At 45.5% G+C, this 19,422-nt stretch overlaps 1 protein-coding gene and 1 long non-coding RNA gene across 3 annotated transcripts; one reads left to right on the forward strand and one right to left on the reverse strand.

Moving 5' to 3' along the window:
* Positions 1-46: 46 nt before the first annotated feature.
* Positions 47-1,809, forward strand: LOC310663560. Its single transcript, XR_014504532.1, has 2 exons — positions 47-610; positions 1,597-1,809. It is a non-coding gene; the product is annotated as an uncharacterized lncRNA (long non-coding RNA).
* Positions 1,810-2,546: 737 nt separating this feature from the next.
* On the reverse strand, positions 2,547-9,559 carry NFATC2IP (nuclear factor of activated T cells 2 interacting protein). 2 transcript variants are annotated; one of them, XM_083411502.1, is made up of 8 exons: positions 9,419-9,559; positions 9,206-9,328; positions 8,391-8,542; positions 8,243-8,308; positions 6,878-7,058; positions 5,880-6,024; positions 5,104-5,210; positions 2,547-5,018 (listed from the first exon to the last, which is right to left on the reverse strand). In XM_083411502.1, the coding sequence occupies exons 1-8, from the start codon at positions 9,428-9,430 to the stop codon at positions 4,860-4,862; spliced, it is 945 nt and encodes a 314-aa protein (XP_083267628.1). In that variant the 5' UTR covers positions 9,431-9,559; the 3' UTR covers positions 2,547-4,859. The 2 variants fall into 2 exon arrangements, with proteins under 2 accessions (XP_083267628.1, XP_083267629.1); XM_083411503.1 differs by lacking the exon at positions 9,206-9,328 and having other exon boundaries at positions 9,419-9,445.
* Between the last annotated feature and the right edge of the window lie 9,863 nt (positions 9,560-19,422).

Raw genomic sequence — 19,422 nt, forward strand, 5'->3', positions numbered from 1 at the left:
CGCTCTCTCCCGCCCCTCAAGGCGTCAGAGAGGCTAGTGTGTGTGTGGCGGCGGCAGCGTGGAGGTTACTTCGGTTGCCATAGTTACCAGCCCAAGCCCAGGCTCCCTGCCCCTTCTGTGGAAGTTTGAACGACCCATAACGGGTCCCTGCCCTCCTCGAGGCGCGTTCCTTCGTCGCCATGGTTACCAGAGCGCTGCGGCCTGCGCTCCCCGGTCCCCGCAACACACCTGGCGCCTTGTTTACTGCTGCCGTTTAGCTATCGGGAAAGCAGCCAGCGCGCCTTCCGTCACGTCTCCAAAGCACATTAAACTCCATAATCACTTCCCGTCACACGCCTCCACCCCAAAATCTGTGACAAACACTCCCTTGAGTAAGAGAGGCGACATGATAGCCGTTTGCCAACACCGTGCATGGATGGCATGGATAGAGAGATGGGTCTCTCCCTCGCAGCGCTCGTGGGCATCCCTTGACGCTGAACGCTGGGAGAAATCAGGAGCGGCAAAATAAAAAGTACTGAATTTCCCCCAACACACGATTAAAAAGTTTGGAACTCCCACCCGCAGGAGTAAGGAATGGCCACAAACTTGGATGGCTTTAAAAGAGGATCAGGCAAGTTTCTCGAGGACGAGGCTATCAAAATGGCTGGGTTCGCCAGCTGCTGGGAACAGGAGACAGGTGGTGGGCAGGTGCTGTGGTGCTCCTGACCTGCTTGCAGGCTTCCCGCTGGCCCCTGTGAGGAGAGGATGCTGGACTAGAAATCCGGATCCAGCAGGCACTTGCATTCTTATGAGTCACTATCTTGAACGTGAATGCTTTATGAGAGATCCCACACACAACCAAGAGGATTGTTCAGTCTGTTACAAACAAAAGTGGTACCTCAGATGTAATAGGTTTGTTGAGGCACCAGAAATCCTGTTTGTGCAACCATCTAGTCCAAACAAACCTACTCCACAATAACTCTTTTTGTCAGTCTTTCAGGAAGCCACCAGAGCCTTTGTTGTGTTTGATACAACAGACATGCATGTCTACCCTTCTGAAATTTACACCCCAGGTCTTCTCCCTGTCATGGCAGTCCCCCCCCCCCTTTACACTGCCTGGAAACCAACACTTTTTACAGTCCTGAATCAGTGCAGGTAACAGGGCCAGATTTAGATGAAGAGAGGCCCTAGGCTACTCCACTTGTGAGGCCCCTCCCAATCCCCCACCCTCACAACTGGAAGAAAATGGAAGAAAGTTATAAACAAAATTGAGTGAAGCCAAGGATGACAGGCATTTAAAATTCTGCAATTCACAATTTCTCCTCTAAAGGACATCAGAAAACTTCATTAAAATTTGTCACTTTCGGTGTACAGAATGCTCAGTGCAGACAACCTCTCTTGAGACATTGTGGCTCTCAATTCATGTTTAATTCTTTTGAGTCTTGAAAAACTCCTCTGTCTCCCGAGCAGTCAGAGACCATAAAAGCTAAGAAAATAGCCACAAGATTGCTTCCACAATAGGAAAGGCCATCTGAATTTTTTTCTTGTGTATAATTTGATAAAGGTCTGTATGAGAGAGTGCTCTGCTGTAAGCCTATGACTTTGTCTCACGTATAGGTGAAAGTGCAAAAGTTCATCTATAAATTTCAGGTCAGTATCTTCTGAGTATGCTTCCATCAACAGTTCAACACCTTGCTGAATTTCTTGCTTGGATGCTATCAGGATAGCAAGAATGGAAAACAATTGTGCAACATCCCTGTACAGAGTACTACTTCTTTTTAAGTTGGCTTCAAGTGCTTCAAATATAGGAATAAAGGATTTTATTCTAAACTTATCTCTTGAAGAAAGTGCATCTAAGGCATCAGGTGCACTTCTGTCATTTCTTTGCTGTTCCCTCACTCTTTTTCGCCTTGTTTTGCAGTTAACATTTAGCAAGGTGGCATTTGCTTGCTTCTCAGGCTCATCAAAATCTTCTCTAATTTTCCTTTTAAAATCCACAAGTGAACAGTACAAACATGCACAAGAACTCAGTAACAGGCCTGATTTCTGAAGGGCTTTGCTGACCTTGTGAAAATGACCTAGTACACAGATTTTTATCTCTAAGATGTAGACTTTGGCTGTGAACTAGGGCCCCCACAAAAAAATTTCAAGTTGGGCCCCAGAGTTTCAAATTGGGCAAATTGAGTCTCATAGTTGCTGGGCCCGAGTTACCCTGCCCTCGCATGAAGTCTTGGGTTTGCAATTTGGGGAGAGGGGAGATTACCCGCTCGGGGGTGGGTGGGCTGGGGAGGCCCCCTAGATTTAGAGGCCCTAGGCTTTAGCCTACTTAGCTTATACATAAATTCGGCACTGGTGGGTAATAAAGTCATCCTAACTCAGATCTGCACAACTCACAACCTGTCAGACTTGGCAGATATTTAAAGGCTGCATTTACTTACCGCCTGGCTGCAAGGGCAAAAATCAAGCTGCCACTCATTTGGCAAGACAACGTCATGCACTTCACATAAAACTAAACTGCCTGCAGTCTAAGAAAGATTAAATGAAAACACTTCAGCCAGGCACAAGGCTCTTTTTAAAGTCCCAGAGGAGTTTTATTTTTTGCAACACAACACAACACAACACAACAGTAAATTGTAAAGTGAGGGGTCTGTAAAAAATGTTCTAGTATGGATTGCTGCTGCTCAGGCCAACCATGTAACATTTTTCTGAAAAACATTTTGTTCCATCCCTCTTTTTCACCCTCACGCGTGTTATGTATGGGGCTAGTGAGTACACTCATTCCTCATTGGGCTGTTTCCCCCACCCCTTCATTTTTTCCTCAAGGCATTTTGTTTCGTAGACTCGGCAAACCTGCTGGTACCAACTTCTAGGGTGTTGATGTAGTGGCGGAGCTTCATGCTCCGGCACCGGGGGTGGAGAGGAGGTGGGGGCGGGACACCCAGCGGGGGGGGGGGGGCGTCACGATGACATCCCTGGGGATCGCGCTGCCGGGGGCGGGGCGCTCTCCCTGCACTCCTCTTCCTCCGCCAGTGTGTTGATGGCTGTAACTGTCAGAACCAGTACAAGTCAAAGAATACAATGGTGCCCCCATTCAAAGCCAGCCAGACTAGCAGTTAAGCCTTAGTCTGTGTATATCCTGTATTGCTGCCCCTCCAAAATCTGTCACCTGAGGCAGCTGCCTTATTCTGGCTAAAGGCAGGGCCTGCTCTGCTATTTTTTGTGGTGGGTTGTTTTAATATAGGTTTTAACAAAAAAAGTCTCAAATTTGGCAGAACTGAAGACGCAAACAACTTTGAAGCCCTTCAAATCACAAAACCGCCTATTTAAAACATTTCACACTTTGCAAAATGGGTTTAAGAGTTGCATTGGCCAAGATCAAAACTAGGTGAAAGTATGCTTAAGTAGGGCAAAGCATGCCAAGCTTTAGACAATGAAAAAGTCAACATACAAATTAGGGGCAAAGTCCTTCACATTTTAAAAAGTAAACTAGTAGTTTGTAACATTTTTCTGAAAAAATAAAATAAATAAAGGGCATGGGAACTTCCTGCCACTCTGTCACCATATATTATCCCAACTCCATTCTAAAAGCTGCCTGCAGTTTTGCAGCCTGAAACCTAAAGCCTGCCAACGTCCAAGAAGAGAAACTTTGGCAGACAGTTTCTTGCAGCATAGCAACAGAGAAAAGCTACCAAAATTCTATGCAGTCATTGAATACCCATGAAGTTGATGCTATGTTTCCACAGATACACAAATAATCCAATAAATATCAGAATCTTTGTCCCCTATGAGTTGCAAGGCCAGAGTTTGTATTCAGAATTAATCCCATTGAACTTCATGGAGAAATGCCTAAATAAGTAAACTACAGCTTTGACATACTTTTATGTGAAGGACTTTGGACCTAACTTGGAACAGGAGAAAAAGTAGGAAGGGAGGCAGAGACAACATCAGGATTCTGGTGGACTGGTTCCGTGTTACTTTGAAAAAATACTGCTTTTTATTAGGATTCATTCCATCTGTCATTTGCTGTAGGGACTACTTCAATAAAAAGGAGGTACAAATCTAGCAATTAAATAACCAAGAGACATTGTTAGGTAAGTTAGATGTACATGGAAGAGTATAGGTAAGATAGTATCTTTTGAGTGCAGCTATGCTATTCACACGCCAACTTATACTCTGCACACATGGATTACAAATTTGCTTTAAAAAGCCATATTCAGGGTGGTGATGCATATAAACAGATATAGACAATGTAATATCCTCCAGATGTTTGGCTACAGGTTCCAGCAGTACCAGCAAGCATGGCCAGTGGTCATGGGAATTTCAGCCTAACAATCCTGGAGGTTGGCTAGCCTTCAAAAAGGAAGTTTGAGAAATCTGGCATAGAAATAAGAGGACTATAATTTTCTAGAAGGGTTTAAAAGACTGCACAGGTCTCAAATAATTCTGCTTACTACCAACAAGTAAAGGTAAAGAAGGAAAACGGTAACAGGATTATACAGCGTTGTTAAAACAAATGGAAAAGAGCCACTGATTTAAACAAAACAAAATTATTCAGTGCACACTGGCCCTCCAGAATGTGTATTGCTTTCACTATAACTGAGCAGTTTCTTTCCACTCTGCTCAAAGGGGGCCAGTTACAAAATTTGCTTTATTAAATAAGTTTCAGGTAGGTGCATGGAACGTGACATTGGAATGCAGTCATCCCTCCCTGTGTCTGGAACAGACAGAAATTACCACACTCCTATCATGTTTAAGAAGAACAAGGCTGCTTCCCTTGCACTCAGACATTAGACACAATGAAGTCGGTCAGAACACAGAGCCCAGGTGAAGCAGTAAAACCCCCTCAGGGGAACAGCCTCTTTGAAGAGATGGAAGGATTTCTAGCTCCATACTTCAATGACGTCGCCAGACTCCATCCCTAACTCTTCAGGGGTGCAGGTTCCTGCCAAACGCTGTCCATCAAAATAGAACGCAAGTTTGCATCTGCCAAAACCTTGGGCTTTACGGTAGTGACTCATAAGTTTTTGCAATGGCTCCCCCTGCAGGAACAAGAGAGGAGGACAGCTGCAATACTGCCCCACCAACGCCAAGTAGCCCTCTGCCCCCAAACCACAGTCTCCTTACCCTCTGGAGGGTAAACTCCATCTGGGAGCTTTTGTCTTTCCCTTGCACCCGGAGCTGAAGGTTTCCAGCATCACTGCTCCCTTGGCTAGTCGTCTCCACCACACAATCTGGAGGAAGTCCACATTACATTGATACACAACCAGACAGATCAAGACAGCAATCCCACCACAATGTAATCCTCAATTCCATTGTAGGGTATATTAGGTTGAGAGGCACAGACTGACCCAACATTATCCCATGAGCTGTATGGGGGTTCTCCCCAATCAGTTCTGACCACTAGATCACAGATTAGCTCTCATAATGGAAGAGCAGGGTCTAGGAACAAAGCAGGAGAACAGGAGCAAGGGGTCCATTGGGAGCGAAAGAAGAAGAAGAAGAAGAAGAAGAAGAAGAAGAAGAAGAAGAAGAAGAAGAAGAAGAAGAAGAATTTGGATTTGATATCCCGCCTTTCACTCCCCTTCAGGAGTCTCAAAGCGGCTAACATTCTCCTTTCCCTTCCTCCCCCACAACACACACTCTGTCAGGTGAGTGGGGCTGAGAGACTTCAGAGAAGTGTGACTGGCCCAAGGTCACCCAGTAGCTGCATGTGGAGGAGCGGAGACGCGAACCCGGTTCCCCAGATTACGAGACTACCGCTCTTAACCACTACACCACACTGGCTCTCAAGAAGGGCATCAGCATCCCCAACTCAGAGGACAAGGATGGCGACAGTCATACAGAGAGACTTAGGGGACTGAAGACCCCCCTGGAAACAAAAAAACCCACCCACTACTCACCGATTATATCAGCCACACCCAGGCCCAGTACACGGGGGGTGGCATCAGCGGCAAGTTCGCGATCTCGGAGCAGGAGAAGTATTCTGTCTTGGTGAACCTTCAGCGTCTGAGCCATGTGCTCAATCACTCGTTGAAGGGGGTCAGTCTATGGGGTGCAAAGTTAAAGGAGTGAGTTAGAAAAAACACCATATACCAGGAAAACCCTACCTGCTCAATTGCCCAGAGAGGTTGTTTTTTTCCTTCTCTTCCCCAATTCTATTTCCTTTGTGATCTTTAGAATTTAAGCCCTGAGGGCGGAACTCTCTTACTATCAGTGTCTCACAAGCCATTATTTGGCTGAAGATACGGGTAGAAACCCTTCAAACAGAAAACAAACATGTCTCAACACGTATTTATGTTGCTGCAGTAACATCCAGGTCCTGGAAAGTAGACATTTCCCAGTTATCACTATCATCACCATCTTCCTGCCTCCACAAGCCAACACAGCCTTTTTTTTAAAAAAAATAAAATTGTTTTCAATTATTCTCAGCTGCCTTGGAGGCCAATTGTCAGTTAGAAAAGTGGGGTGTTAATATTTTAAATAAATAAAGATCCCATACTATTCCCGAGACTCACAAAAACATTGACAATTTTAAGCAAGGCTATCAGAAAAAGACTCATGAAATACTTGTAACAGATGGGAAAGAACAAAGCAGTTGTCAGGCATTTTGACTCTGCAGTATATAGACTACATAGGAAGGTAAAAGGTAAAGGGACCCCTGACCGTTAGGTCCAGTCGCAGACGACTCGGGGTTGTGGCGCTCATCTCGCTTTATTGGCCGAGGGAGCCGGCGTACAGCTTCCGGGTCATGTGGCCAGCATGACTAAGCCACTTCTGGCGAACTCCCAGGGTTTCAGGCAGGAAGTTTCTCCCAATCCTTCCTACTTGGAAATGCCAGAGATATAAGGTGGGACTTGCAGCATGCAAAGCAGATGCTCTTCCCCCAATGGCAACTCACCATCTGAACAGAAACTTTGTAGAGATCAGCCCGACACCGGATCTTTAGCACCAATTCCTGGGACTCAGAGGGCTCAAGCACATCAATCAGGATCACATCATCTATGAGCTCCTCATCTTGCAAGCTTTTCTTGGCAGCTGAGAGGGAGGATGTCAGATTCCTGAGTTTCTGGTGGAAGTTTCTGAGGAGACAACAGAACAAAAAGAACCCCATAAAACAGGTGGGAATAAGATACCTACATCGCAAGCATACCACCTTAAAGAATTATTCACCATAAACCTTATGCTGAAAGTAGTTCTGAAGGCCACAAGTTGTGAGTTAGAGGACCAGACCACTGACAGACCAGATTCAAAACACATCTCTGTCATGGATTATCTATGGGGAACTGGGCTGAGGCACTCTCTGAGTCCCATCTGTTAAATATGTGCAGGACAAATTAGCTTAGCAAAGGTGTTCTGGGGACATGCACTGTTAGGACTTGGTTAAAAGAAAGAGATGACAAAGCAGGGATGGGTAGACCTGTGGTCCCACCTATGTTTTTTGACTCCCACCAGTCCCAGGCAGCATGGCTAAAGGTTAGTGTGGATGGAGGAAGCTGTAGTCCAACAGCATCTAGACTAGAGGACCACAGGTTCCCCAACCCCAGCACAAAGTTTTGTAAACCTGAGACACATAGTACAACATATTTCTTTCACTGATCTGCTTGGCTTTATGGGAGTGGACTCTAGCTAATCTAAGCCTCCCACCACCAAGAAACCTGTCTCTCCTTCCCCTGCCAGAAAGCCAAATCTCTTGCAGAGTACAAGAAAACAAAAGCTGGCACAATACATGAGCCAGGTAAATGCACAAGAAGTGGCTTTAGACAGGGGTCAGCAAACTTTTTCAGCAGGGAGCCGGTCCACTGTCCCTCAGACCTTGTGAGGGGCTGGACTATTTGGAGGGGGGGGGAATGAATGAATTCCTATGCCCCACAAATAACCCAGAGATGCATTTTAAATAAAAGCACACATTCTACTCATGTAAAAACAACAGGCAGGCCGCACAAATAACCTAGAGAGGCATTTTAAATAAAAAGACACTTTTAAATAAAAAGACACATTCTACTCATGTAAAAACACGCTGTTTCCCAGACAGTCCACGGGCCGGATTTAGAAGGTGATTGGACCGGATCCGGCCCCCGGGCCTTAGTTTGCCTACCCATGGCTTTAGAAATGTCTTGTGCCTGTCAAATCAGGGTGACAGGGGTTTTTATAGATTCCAATCCTCCCCAACAAGCCTGGGAGGCTTCTCTTTCTCTCCCCCCGCCACACCCCAGCACCAATCCACAGAACTCCACTCCCCTTCCAGAGGACCCCAGATTCTTACTTAGCTCCATGGTGTCGTTTCTTGAGCTGCGGTGGAGGTGGAGGTGAAGGGGAAAGAGCTTTACGCCTGTTGAAGGGAGAACCAACAGAGATATGGTTTTAATTGGGAATTCCAGACCAGCTAGTTAGAGGAAGAGAAAGAAGCAGACCTTTTTTCTTGTTCCACTTGCTTTGTAGGAGCCTCTTCCTCCTCTGCCTCTTCCTCATCTGATGTGTCAATGACTTGGGGTTCAGAAGACAGCACTGGGATTTGAACGGGCAGTTTCAGAGACTCAGGGAACAGATGGAGACTGTTCTGAACCTGTGGGGGGGGGGACGGGAAGAGAGAGAGAGAGAAAGAAAAAGAGAAAGGACAAAAAACAACTCATTTTTCTCCCTGGACACTTGGGCAGGCAGCAGCAGTACTGCTAAGCCATTTAGAAAAGGAAAGTGGATTAGTTTCTGCAAAGGTAAGGTGCTAGGAATTAGGGTTCAATCCAGCCAAGAGTGTGTTGGTAGTGAGGAGGGGAGGAAGAGTCTAAATCAAGTAAGCAAAAAAATAGGGAATCCCTGGAGCTATTGTGAAGTGAACTAAAATTAAAGCACTCCTGGGTTCTCCTCCCAGCACGGAAAAAGAAGTTGAGCAGGCAAGAACAGGGTTGGGAGCATGCTGCCTTATGCTTGTTGGTGGGGACTGGATATAACAATGCTGTAACAACAGCGAAGGCAGAAGGGTTAAGTATTTTGCTTCCGTCATTCACTGAAGAGAAATGAACCTCCACTGAAAGCCCCGAGAGCACGACTCCAGTGAAGTTAGCTTTCTTTCCTCCTCCCTCCTCGGCCCATTTTCCTTTCCCGCCTTTTCAGGTTGGGCTGAGGGACTGTCTCGCCGCTGACGTCTGCAAGCCGCCCTGGCAAGTCTTCCTTTTCCCTTTCGGGGCTGAAGGGGAGAGAGAGAGAGGCGCCCCCGCCACGCGGCACTCGCCTTGCTGGAGTAGACGGGGACGGCGGCCACGCCGAAGTCAGCGGGGAGGATGCGGCGGCGCTTGATGGGGGGCTTCCTGGGGGTCCCCTCCGGCTCCGAGTCGCTGCTGGAGCAGGGCCCCACCTGCAAGAGGCAACGGGGAAGTGAGGCGGAGGCGCGAAATGGCCCCACCCTCCCTAAGCACAGAGCCCCTTCTCTCCCGCGCCTATTTACCGTCTCCGCCATGGCAGTGGCATCAAGCTCTCTTTATGGGTTTTGCTTGACAGCCCGCCCCGCCCGTCCCGATTGGTCGTCACGCCAGACGCCTCTGTCCTCCACCGTCACCACCCAATAAAAGTTTCGAATCAAGCTCCCTCTTCCGCTGCAGCGCGCAAAGAATCCTGGGGACTGTAGTTTTCCTTTCCCTGCTTCTCCCGAAGTCTGCCGTTGTTGTTGACGCCCTCCAGCTGTTTTGAGACTACAATTCCCATCATCCCTGACCACTGGTCCTGTTAGCTAGGGATGATGGGAGTTGTAGGCCAAAAACAGCTGGAGGGCAAAGTTTGGCCCTGCATGATTTAAGGAGCTGAAAGAGACCTATCCGCGAAACCTTAGAGAATTGCTTCCAGTCAGTGTAGGCAGTCCTGAATTGGATGGGCCAAGGATCTGACAATATAAGGCAGCTTCCTATGTTCCTTTGCATGTTTCTCAGGCTAAAGTGGACATAGAGGTTAAGGAAAATATATTCTAAAACATGCAATGGAATAAAACTCAATATGCATACTTGGCCTAAAGATCAATATTCAATAAATAACCACAAACTTGTTTATAACAGTTTGATGCCCGTGTATTAAAAGTTATCAAAAGCTTGAATGTGTTTCAACCTGAAATAGTCTTTTTAAGCAGAAAATTATACCATAATTTTAAAGCAAAGCCACACCTGCAGGTTATTAGAAAACCCATAATAAAAGAGTAAAAAGTCATTCTGTAGTGCCTTAAAAAATGGACACTATATATATTATTGCTCATGTCAATGAAAATAGAACATATGTCAACTTACATGGAAATAAGCAAGCCATCTAAAATAGGATTATCTGTTGTTTTTGAGGAACCACGCCTAAATGCACTTCTGTCTATATGCATATTAGTGTGGTTCCTCCTTAAGAACAATAGACCCATGAATTGAAAGTGGTAATGAAAAGGGATACAGTCCCATGTGGGATCTACATAAAGAAGAAATGTATAAATAAAATCAGAGTCTTTTAAATATACTTAGAAATACATAATTGAAAAGCAGTAGTAATGTTTACACATTTTAGAAAGCTAAAATCCTCGAAAAATCAGAATTAAAAATACCGGGGAAGGGCCACAGCTCAGCAATAGAGCATCTGTTTAGAACACAGAAGGCATCTCCAGGCAGGGCTGGGAATATTCCTTGTCTAAAATCCTGGGCAGCTGCTGCCTGTCAGTGTAGGCTGCACTGAGCCAGATAGACCAATAGTCTGACTTGGCATAAGGCAGTTTCCTTTGCATGACAAAACCTCACAAGTAAACAGAAGGACTGTGATGCTATATGTTACTAAGTTGGTTCCAAACCTCCCAAGTATTCTGCTGTCAAAAAGCACTCTTGAATACTTTTCAGGGCTGAGTCTCAGCATTTGACAGTGGGAACGAGAGTTGTGCTTCAGTTTTGAATAAGCCCTAGGATTTCAGACATGCCACTCACTGGAGAAGCACTTGTTGCTTTTCTCAGCAATTTATCAAATGGCCTGATATTATTATCTGAGTATGAAGGAACAAAATAGCACAGTGGGAGAATTTTGCTATAATGTGCATGCCCTCTAGCAGGGGTTCGCAGACTTCAGGGCTGTGTCTGTTTTTTTCTTTTCTTAACTAGAATTCCAAGCTGCACTGACTGACTCCAGGTGCAAAACAGTAACATGGTAGATAGATAATATAAGGATTGATATAATTTTATAATATGTGCTGAGAAATCAGAGAGAGGAGCTGAGGGAAGTCTGGGAGGGGGTAACACTGGGGAACAAAATTTTTGTTGCATTGACCCCTGCAGTTGTTCTAACCTAATTTCAAACATGCTGATTTCATATCTGTAGTTGGTTTTGTTCTGTAAGCTCTAGGGGTTTTTTTGCAATTCATGTTTTTTACTTTTCACCATAATCTTTGTTTTTCACAATGCAAGAATTCAATATTTTATTAAACACATAGCCAAAGTAGTACAATATGAGTATAAATGTAAGTGACTTATATAGCATTGAACATGACATATATAGCTTTGAAAATGACATGTACTGTTGGAGGTATGCAAAAAAAATGTATTCCCTTGGGATACACAATATACTGGGGAACATTTTCCCCCCCGTTTTCTTTTGCATGAGATTTTTCAACTGTACTTACCGGTATATGTTCTTTCAATGCTGATTTCAAATCTGAAATCTATTTTGTGTACATGCTATAGTTATCTTGCAGTTTCCGACTTTTGCCAATACAGTGGTACCTCAGGTTACATATGCTTCAGGTTACATACGCTTCAGGTTACAGACTCCGCTAACCCAGAAATATTACCTCGAGTTAAGAACTTTGCTTCAGGATGAGAACAGAAATCGTGCTCTGGCGGCGCAGTGGCAGCAGGAGGCCCCATTAGCTAAAGTGGTGCTTCAGGTTAAGAACAGTTTCAGGTTAAGAAAGGACCTCAAGAATGAATTAGGTTCTTAACCTGAGGTACCACTGTATGTCATAATTACACTGGTGATAAGTGGACACTGACACATTGTTCTACCCTAACTACATGGTAATAATTGTTTTGCAAACTTAATTTTTCTTTATTTTTACAGTTTTGTAACCTAAATATTTGTATTTTTCATATTGGACCATGGCTTTTTCGAGTAGACAAAAATGTGTCCAGTTATCCCCAGTGTAAATATGACATATTGGCAAAAGTTGGAAATTGCAAAATAACTATAGCATGTACACGAAAATCGATTTCAGATTTGAAATCAGCATTGAAAGAACATATAAGAACAGTTGAAAAATCTCATGCAACAGAAAATGAAAAAAAAATTGTTCCCCAGTGTAACGAATATGTTTTGATATATTGTTATGATGAAATTGTTAATAAAAAATTTTTTTAAGAAGGAAAAACAAATTTCAATAAAATGTTTTTATTTTTTTAAAAAAACCCAAATCTGTAGTAATTCAGATGTAGCATTGTAGTTATAGAAGACCCCAGTCTATGGCTCAAGGGTTGCAGGAGGCAGCTGGGGCTCTCCATCCTTAGTTATCAATCACTAAATTTGTGTATGTTTATTCAAAAGCTGCCAAGGAGTCCAATTCATTTTGATGTCTTTTTAAATACTTTGTAAAATGTTCACATTCTTCTTTGAAGTCACAGTTGTTCTTATCTCACAGTTCGTATGTCAGTTTAGCCATTTCTGCATAGTTCATCAATTTCTCTTGCCACTGTTCCTTTGTCAGGGTTTCCTCATTCTTATATCCTTGTGCCATCAAGACTCTTGCTGCTGTTGTAGCATACATGAATAATAATAAAAAAGAAATTTGTTTTTCCATACAGAATTCAAAACACTTAAAAACAAGAAACATAACTTGGTACAGATGCAGCTAAAGTATAGCCATACAGATAATGCAGTGTATAAGGTGAAAAGCTAAAGGAGAAAAGAAATCATATTATACACAAACTGGTACAGGGAGGGAAATGATGGGGAAAGAGGAGAGGCAGACTGGGGGATGTGTTGGTAAAGCAGCACCAGGCAGGATTGAACCCTCTTGCTCTTAATGCTGCAGTCAGAGCGGGGAGGCAAGGAGATGCTACTTCTTGTTCCCCAACCTCCTTCTTGACATGAAGGGTTTATTAACCTTAATTAAACAGTAGCCCAACCCTCAAGCTGGGCACTCTTTTGTATGTCACAACACAGCTGGTCATCAGTATGAAGATCAGGCTGGATCAGGTGTTCCTTGGGCTCGTTTGGGGCCCTGAGTTGGCAGAGGCACAGCCCTGAAACTAACAAATTGTAATATCCATCTTAAAAGCCTCAATATTCCTTGGTTTCGTAGAATACCCGAAGAATGCCGAGCTCTACTATATATATATAATTTCAGAATGGAAGGTTGATTTTAAATTATTTAAATCGCCATGACTTTAAAATGAAGCCTCTTGCAATTATCATACTGGAAATGCATTTTTTAGGAAATACATAATAAAATGCAACAATATTACGTTGCCTGGAACAACACTGTGCCAAAATGTCATTTTGTGGACTCTTAGATACCAAAAACTTCACCTGGCTTTTTCCTCATGGCTTTCGGCATCTTCTCCCATTTTCTTCAGGAGGGTTTCGTCATTTGGCGCAGCTTGCTCACACTTGGCTGCTGAGAGAGAGAGAGAGAGAGAGAGAGAGAGAACGCAATAATCAGGTTCCTCCAAACTGCAATCTGCAGTCCGGTGCCCCAGCACTGCAGCCTTGCCTCCCCACGGACTCTGCTGCCCTTTCTGCCACCACTTCCAGCAGCCCCAACTCACCTCTGTTTTTATAGTAAATCATCGCTCCACCTCCTACGCCAAGTACCAAAACGAGTCCAAGAGATCCTAGCACCCAAATCATCGGTGATCCAAATGATCCTGGAGCTGGAGGACAGTCGGTTGGAGATGCAGGTTTAAGTTTTGGTGATTGTGATTTGGTACTACGTTCTGGGGATGAGGGGTGGGTAATCCCATCACCCTCACCTTCTGGCTCCCAGGGGATCATCTCCTCCAGTGGTGCCTCCAGTGATTCATGATGTACCTGGCAGGTATAATTGGCTGCAAAATGGCCCTTCTTTGGAGAGAAGATGCTTCCGCTTGAGAACGTCCCGTTAGGATTTTGTTCAACTTCAGACTTGTATATTCCCGCTTGTATCGGCTCCCCATTTTGCAGCCACTGCACTGTAACGTTTTGTGGGTAAAACCCACACACTAGGCACTCCGCTACCAAGAACGTCTTCCCTGGTGGCTTGGTGAGCATATGAAGTTCTGGGCGAGCTGTAAGGAGAGGAAAGAGATATTGAGGTCCTGCAAGTCTGGTGACGGTCACTAGAGGGAGACATTGCAGAGTACAGTGGTACCTCGGGTTAAGTACTTAATTCATTACGGAGGTCCGTTGTGAACTGTTCTTAACCTGAAATACCACTTTAGCTAATGGGGCCTCCTGCTGCCACCGTGCTGCCGGAGCACAATTTCTGCTCTCATCCTGAAGCAAGGTTTTTAACCCAAGGGACTATTTCTGGGTTAGCGGAGTCTATAACCTGAAGAGTATGTAACCTGAAGCTTATGTAACCTTGGTTCCTGAACAGCTTAGTTGTCGAACATATCGGCTCCTGAATGCCACAAACTCGGAAGTGAGTGTTCCGGTTTGCAAACGTTTTTTGGAAGCCGCATGCCTGACGCGGCTTTCACGGCTTCCAATTGAGTGCAGGAAGCTCCAGCAGCCAATCAGAAACTGCACCTTGGTTTTCAAATGGTTTCGGGAGTCGAATGAACTCCCTGAACGGATTAAGTTCAAAAACCAAGGTACCACTGTATAAAGGCATCCCACCTAACAGTCTCTGAACAGTCCACAGTTGTGTGAATGCATTACACAAGAGGAGCTCAGCACCAGAGCATCTACCTTGCATACAGCTGCTGCCAGGACAATACTGCGCTAGATGGACAAAGGGTCTGAGTCCAACTATATCCTGAGACCAACAAAAGTCACTATTGCAGAGCTACAGTTTGCCTTAAGAAGGCACTCGGGGGAAAAGTTAATTCTCCCCTCCGGTGCCATCATTTCCCCGCAGTCGAATTAAGAGTTGCACTCCACAGCAGTTTTGACTTAAGGGGAAAAGGCACCAAGATATCCAATAATGGCCTGACATGTGACTTGACCTCAAGAGAAGAATAGGGCAAAGAAGGAATTTATTGTGCCCTGTTTGTGATCACTAGAGGCTTCCGACTGGTGGTCTTTGGAGGCAGAACGCTGTGTTGCTTCCATGCCAAGTGCTTAGTCTGGAATTGCCATCCTCTCATCTTTTGTGCTTTTTTATGATTACTGACATGCAGCCCTTTAATTGCATATTTGAGTCAGACCTATGTTCCCTTTAAAGGGCAGGTGTGTGTGAAATATGCCATTCTAGTCCATCACAGCCTGGGGGAAAGAGGTCCATGGAGGCACCAGACAGACCTCACCACAGGCAAAGGGATACAGAGTTTTGAGGAGAAAAATAAGCAGAGGCAGAACAGGGTAGAAAGTGCGACTCAGAAGTGGGTCTCACTAAGAGGGAACTGTGCTTAGCATGGGCATTTCAAGACTCAAGGTTGCACAGGAAAGGCTCCCACTTACCTTGCACCCTCAGCTCAAACTCTTGACCAATTGGGTCTTTCGCTGCCTGGTGTTGGATGAGGCACGAAAAGGTAACTCCAGCGTCGGAGATTTGTGGTATGAAGTTCAGGACACTCTCTGCATAGAAGAGGTAATTGGGCCCACGCTTGGCAGGGGGCGAGTCAACTTTCAGAGTCTCACTGCCTCGCAACCACTTCACAGAGACACCGTCAGGGTAAAAGTCGGATGCTGCACACGTCAAATTGATTGGTTTTCCCAGCGGCACTTCTGTGGGGCCGAGTGTCAGGCGTGGGGGAGCTGGAGGGAGAGAGGAGAGTTAGGAGAGCATCTCCTTAGACAGCTTAAAGGGTACTGGGAACTGTAGATCTGTGAGCAGCAAGCTGCAGTTCCCAGGATTCTTCACCGGAAGCCACACGAGTTAAGTGTGCTTTAAATGTATGGCATGGATGTGACTTCCCTCTTCCCTTCTGCAGTAAAAGGAAACTCTCAATACAAGGAAGTTGGCGCAGAAGTAATGGTTGAAAACATGCACTGGGAATTTGCAGTTCAATTCTCACCTTGCCCATTAACTGATTAGGTGGCCTTTGCATTAGTCACTATCCTCTTAGCCCCAAGTCCTGCCTGGCCCGCCCCCAAATGCGGTAAGAACTGTAGTCCTGTATCTCTATTATGCCGTCCCTCAAGGTCTGGGCAAACTGTCCCGCTTAGACTACTGCAATGCGCTCTACGTTGGGCTACCTTTGAAGGTGACCTGAAACTACAACTAAACCAGAATGCGGCAGCACAATTCAAAGTGTTGGTGCTGCCCTTTAAAGCCCTAAACAGCCTCGGCCCAGTATACCTGAAGGAGCATCTCCACCCCCATCATTCTGCCCGGACACTGAGGTCCAACGCTTAGGGCCTTCTGGTGGTTCCCTCCCTGTGATAAGTGGGGTTACAGGGAACCAGGCAGAGGGAGTTCTCAGTAGTGGCGTCCGTCCTGTGGAACACCCTCCTATCAGATGTCAAGGAAACAAACAACTATCTGACTTTTAGAAGACACCTTAAGGCAACCCTGCTTAGGGAAGTTTTTAATGTTTGATGTTTTATTGTGTTTTTAATATTCTGTTGGGAGCTGCCCAGAGTGGCCGGGGAAACCCACCTAGATGGGTGGGGTATGTATAAATAAATAAATAAATAAATGCTGATGATATTTGTCAAGCGTGCTTTTGTCAAGCCTCTCCTGAGAGGTCACATCTCAGTTCTGTAGCACCACCACAAAGGAGGCCCTGCTCTGTATTTATTTATTTAAAAATTTCTGTCCCACACCATCAGCAGCCATTTTGTATTATGGGCCAGAAATCTAATTCAGATAAAAGATAAAAATACAATATAAATAAATATAAATACAAATAAAAATACAATATAAATAAAAACCATTAAACCACAGTTGCAGCAGTTCAAGAAATGGAAGTGTACGAATTACAATTCTTATACCCACTTACCTGGGAGTAAGCTTCAGTTAACTCAGCTGGACTTTTAGGACCACACTGTAAGCATTCAGCAAATAAACATTTCTAAAGCCAAAGAAGGCAAGGAAGTATTGCATGGAGCCCAAAATTTTTTGATGTGGGAGCTAGGCAGGCTGCCCTGGAGCCTGACAAAGGCAGGGAGCCACCACTGAAAAGGATCTCTTGCTGGTCATCATGTGTCATGGTGAAGTTGGTTGTAGTACCCAGAGAAAGGAGAGATGATTTCCACAGGTTGTTGTTGTTTAGTCGTTCAGCCGTGTCCGACTCTTTGTGACCCCATGGACCAGAGCACGCCAGGCACTCCTGTCTTCCACTGCCACCCGCAGTTTGGTCAGATTCATGTTTGTAGCTTCGAGAACACTGTCTAACCATCTCGTCCTCTGTCGTCCCCTTCTCCTTGGGCCCTCCATCTTTCCCAACATCAGGGTCTTTTCCAGGGAGTCGTCTCTTCTCATGAGGTGGCCAAAGTATTGGAGCCTCAGCTTCACGATCTGTCCTTCCAGTGAGCACTCAGGGCTGATTTCCTTAAGAATGGATGCGTTTGATCTTCTTGCAGTCCATGGGACTCTCAAGAGTCTCCTCCAGCACCATAATTCAAAAGCGTCAATTCTTCGGCGATCAGCCTTCTTTATGGTCCAGCTCTCACTTCCATACATCACTACTGGGAAAACCAGCTTTTGTAGGTTTATTCTAATGACAGATGTAGAAGGGGCAGGTCTTGGCTTTAGCATCCTAGTTTAGCTGCCCTGTTCTGGTGCATTGTGTGGGGTCTGTCTTACAGAAAAGTGAACATAGAGGTGTTCCTCGCTACACCTCTCTATTCCATTGCCTTATGTAGTTTTCTCTCCAGCATGGTTCAAATCTGGTTATCAGAGCTGGGCTGGGAGAAAAGTGCTTCAAGCAACGGACCATAGGGAGCCAAGGCAAGGGTGCAGAGCGGCAATGAGAACCACACATTTTATTCTCTTGTAGAAATAGACAGAGCCCAGCTGCTTAATATCACAATGAGGCAGATACATGAATAAAACTAGGGCCCTGTCAGGTATGTTTAGCCTGGAGTTGACGTGAAGCGCTTCAAAGGATGCGCTTTAAAGTAGTATTTTACATCAAGGACTTTCATGTGAAATATGTTTAGTGCTTTAAAAAAGGTTTTCCACCCGCCACCTTGCCTCCCTTACCTTCTATTTTCAATGCCACCTTCCCTTCAGCACTGTCAGGAGTATGGAGAACAAAACACGTATACTCCCCGGCATCCTCCTCTCTTACGTCTGAGAGGTAGAGGGTGGCGTTGCCCTCTGGCAGCCGCGTCGCATCAAGCACTGCTCCCCTCGGTCTAAACACTGTGATGTTGGTATCGAACTTTGCAACGTTTTTTCCTCTCAGCGACCATCTCACAATCAGCAAATCAACATTTATGGGCCTGGGAGGGTCCAAGGAGAAGTGGCAAGGCAGGGATACGTTAGAGTGTGGCCCTGCCTGGACGGGGGATGAAGGGACTTGGATTATCACGGCTGCCCCTGAAAAGGACAAAGAGATACAGTTAGGCTGTAATTAGACCGGACCTCCGTCACAGGCAGCATAAGCCAGTTTTAACTTTTAAGATTCCTGCAGACCGTAGTTATGCAAAAAAGGGATTCCCAAAGCCCTTTGGTAAAAAACCAGGCTGGTTAGAGGAGTTTGAGGACGTTTAAATCTGAATGCAGGGTGCGCCTTTGACTGCTCAAAAAAAGTAACCATCCACTGTGGGTGCTAGGGGAGGGGGAGTACCTCTGGTGTGGGACACGTCAAGCTCTTTCTGGAGTGGCTTGTCCAACTTTGGTCCTCAGTCGTCACTCAGCTCTCACCTGTGGCTATTATTATTATTATTATTATTCCGGCCTATACCCAGAGGTCTCAGGGCAATTCACATAAAAAGAGCCAAGAAGCTGTCAGCAGGCGATAGGGGCCACATCCCGGGAAAGGCTTCGACTGGCCGGCTAAACGAGGTGAGGGTAGCTGATGGGTCTCAAACCCTCAGTGAGTTAAGAGATTTCCCCTGCGTGTGAAGACAAGTTCCAGCTATAGAGGGAAGTGAGGGGCAGATGGGGCTTGTCAATATGGGAAGGTGGCCCATCTAGGAGAAGGAAAAAACTCCCTTGTGGGACATCTTCAGCAGAGGCTAAGGAGTAAACCCTACACAAATCTGGAGTCCCTTAGGCAGTTGGGTGGCGCCTTGTACGCCTCATTCTGGCAACTCCTGAGCCAAACTGGTACCAAACGTATTTTTCTGGTCTGCTTTGGACCTCAACAGTAAGGCCAAGAGGGGAGTCTTGCGCCCCTCCCCACCCTGCCGTTGAAG

The sequence above is a fragment of the Podarcis tiliguerta genome (genome assembly GCF_965153285.1).
Source record: "Podarcis tiliguerta genome assembly, chromosome: 13".
NCBI lineage: Eukaryota > Metazoa > Chordata > Lepidosauria > Squamata > Lacertidae > Podarcis > Podarcis tiliguerta.

What these genes read in the sequence shown, in the direction of transcription:
- NFATC2IP (XM_083411502.1), bottom strand. An exon ending in ACAAAGTTTCTGTTCAGATG is followed by an intron (nt 6,025 to 6,877) that starts GTGAGTTGCCAT and finishes TGCACCCCATAG; the next exon opens with ACTGACCCCCTTCAACGAGT. An exon ending in GGGTGTGGCTGATATAATCG is followed by an intron (nt 5,211 to 5,879) that starts GTGAGTAGTGGG and finishes GACTTCCTCCAG; the next exon opens with ATTGTGTGGTGGAGACGACT.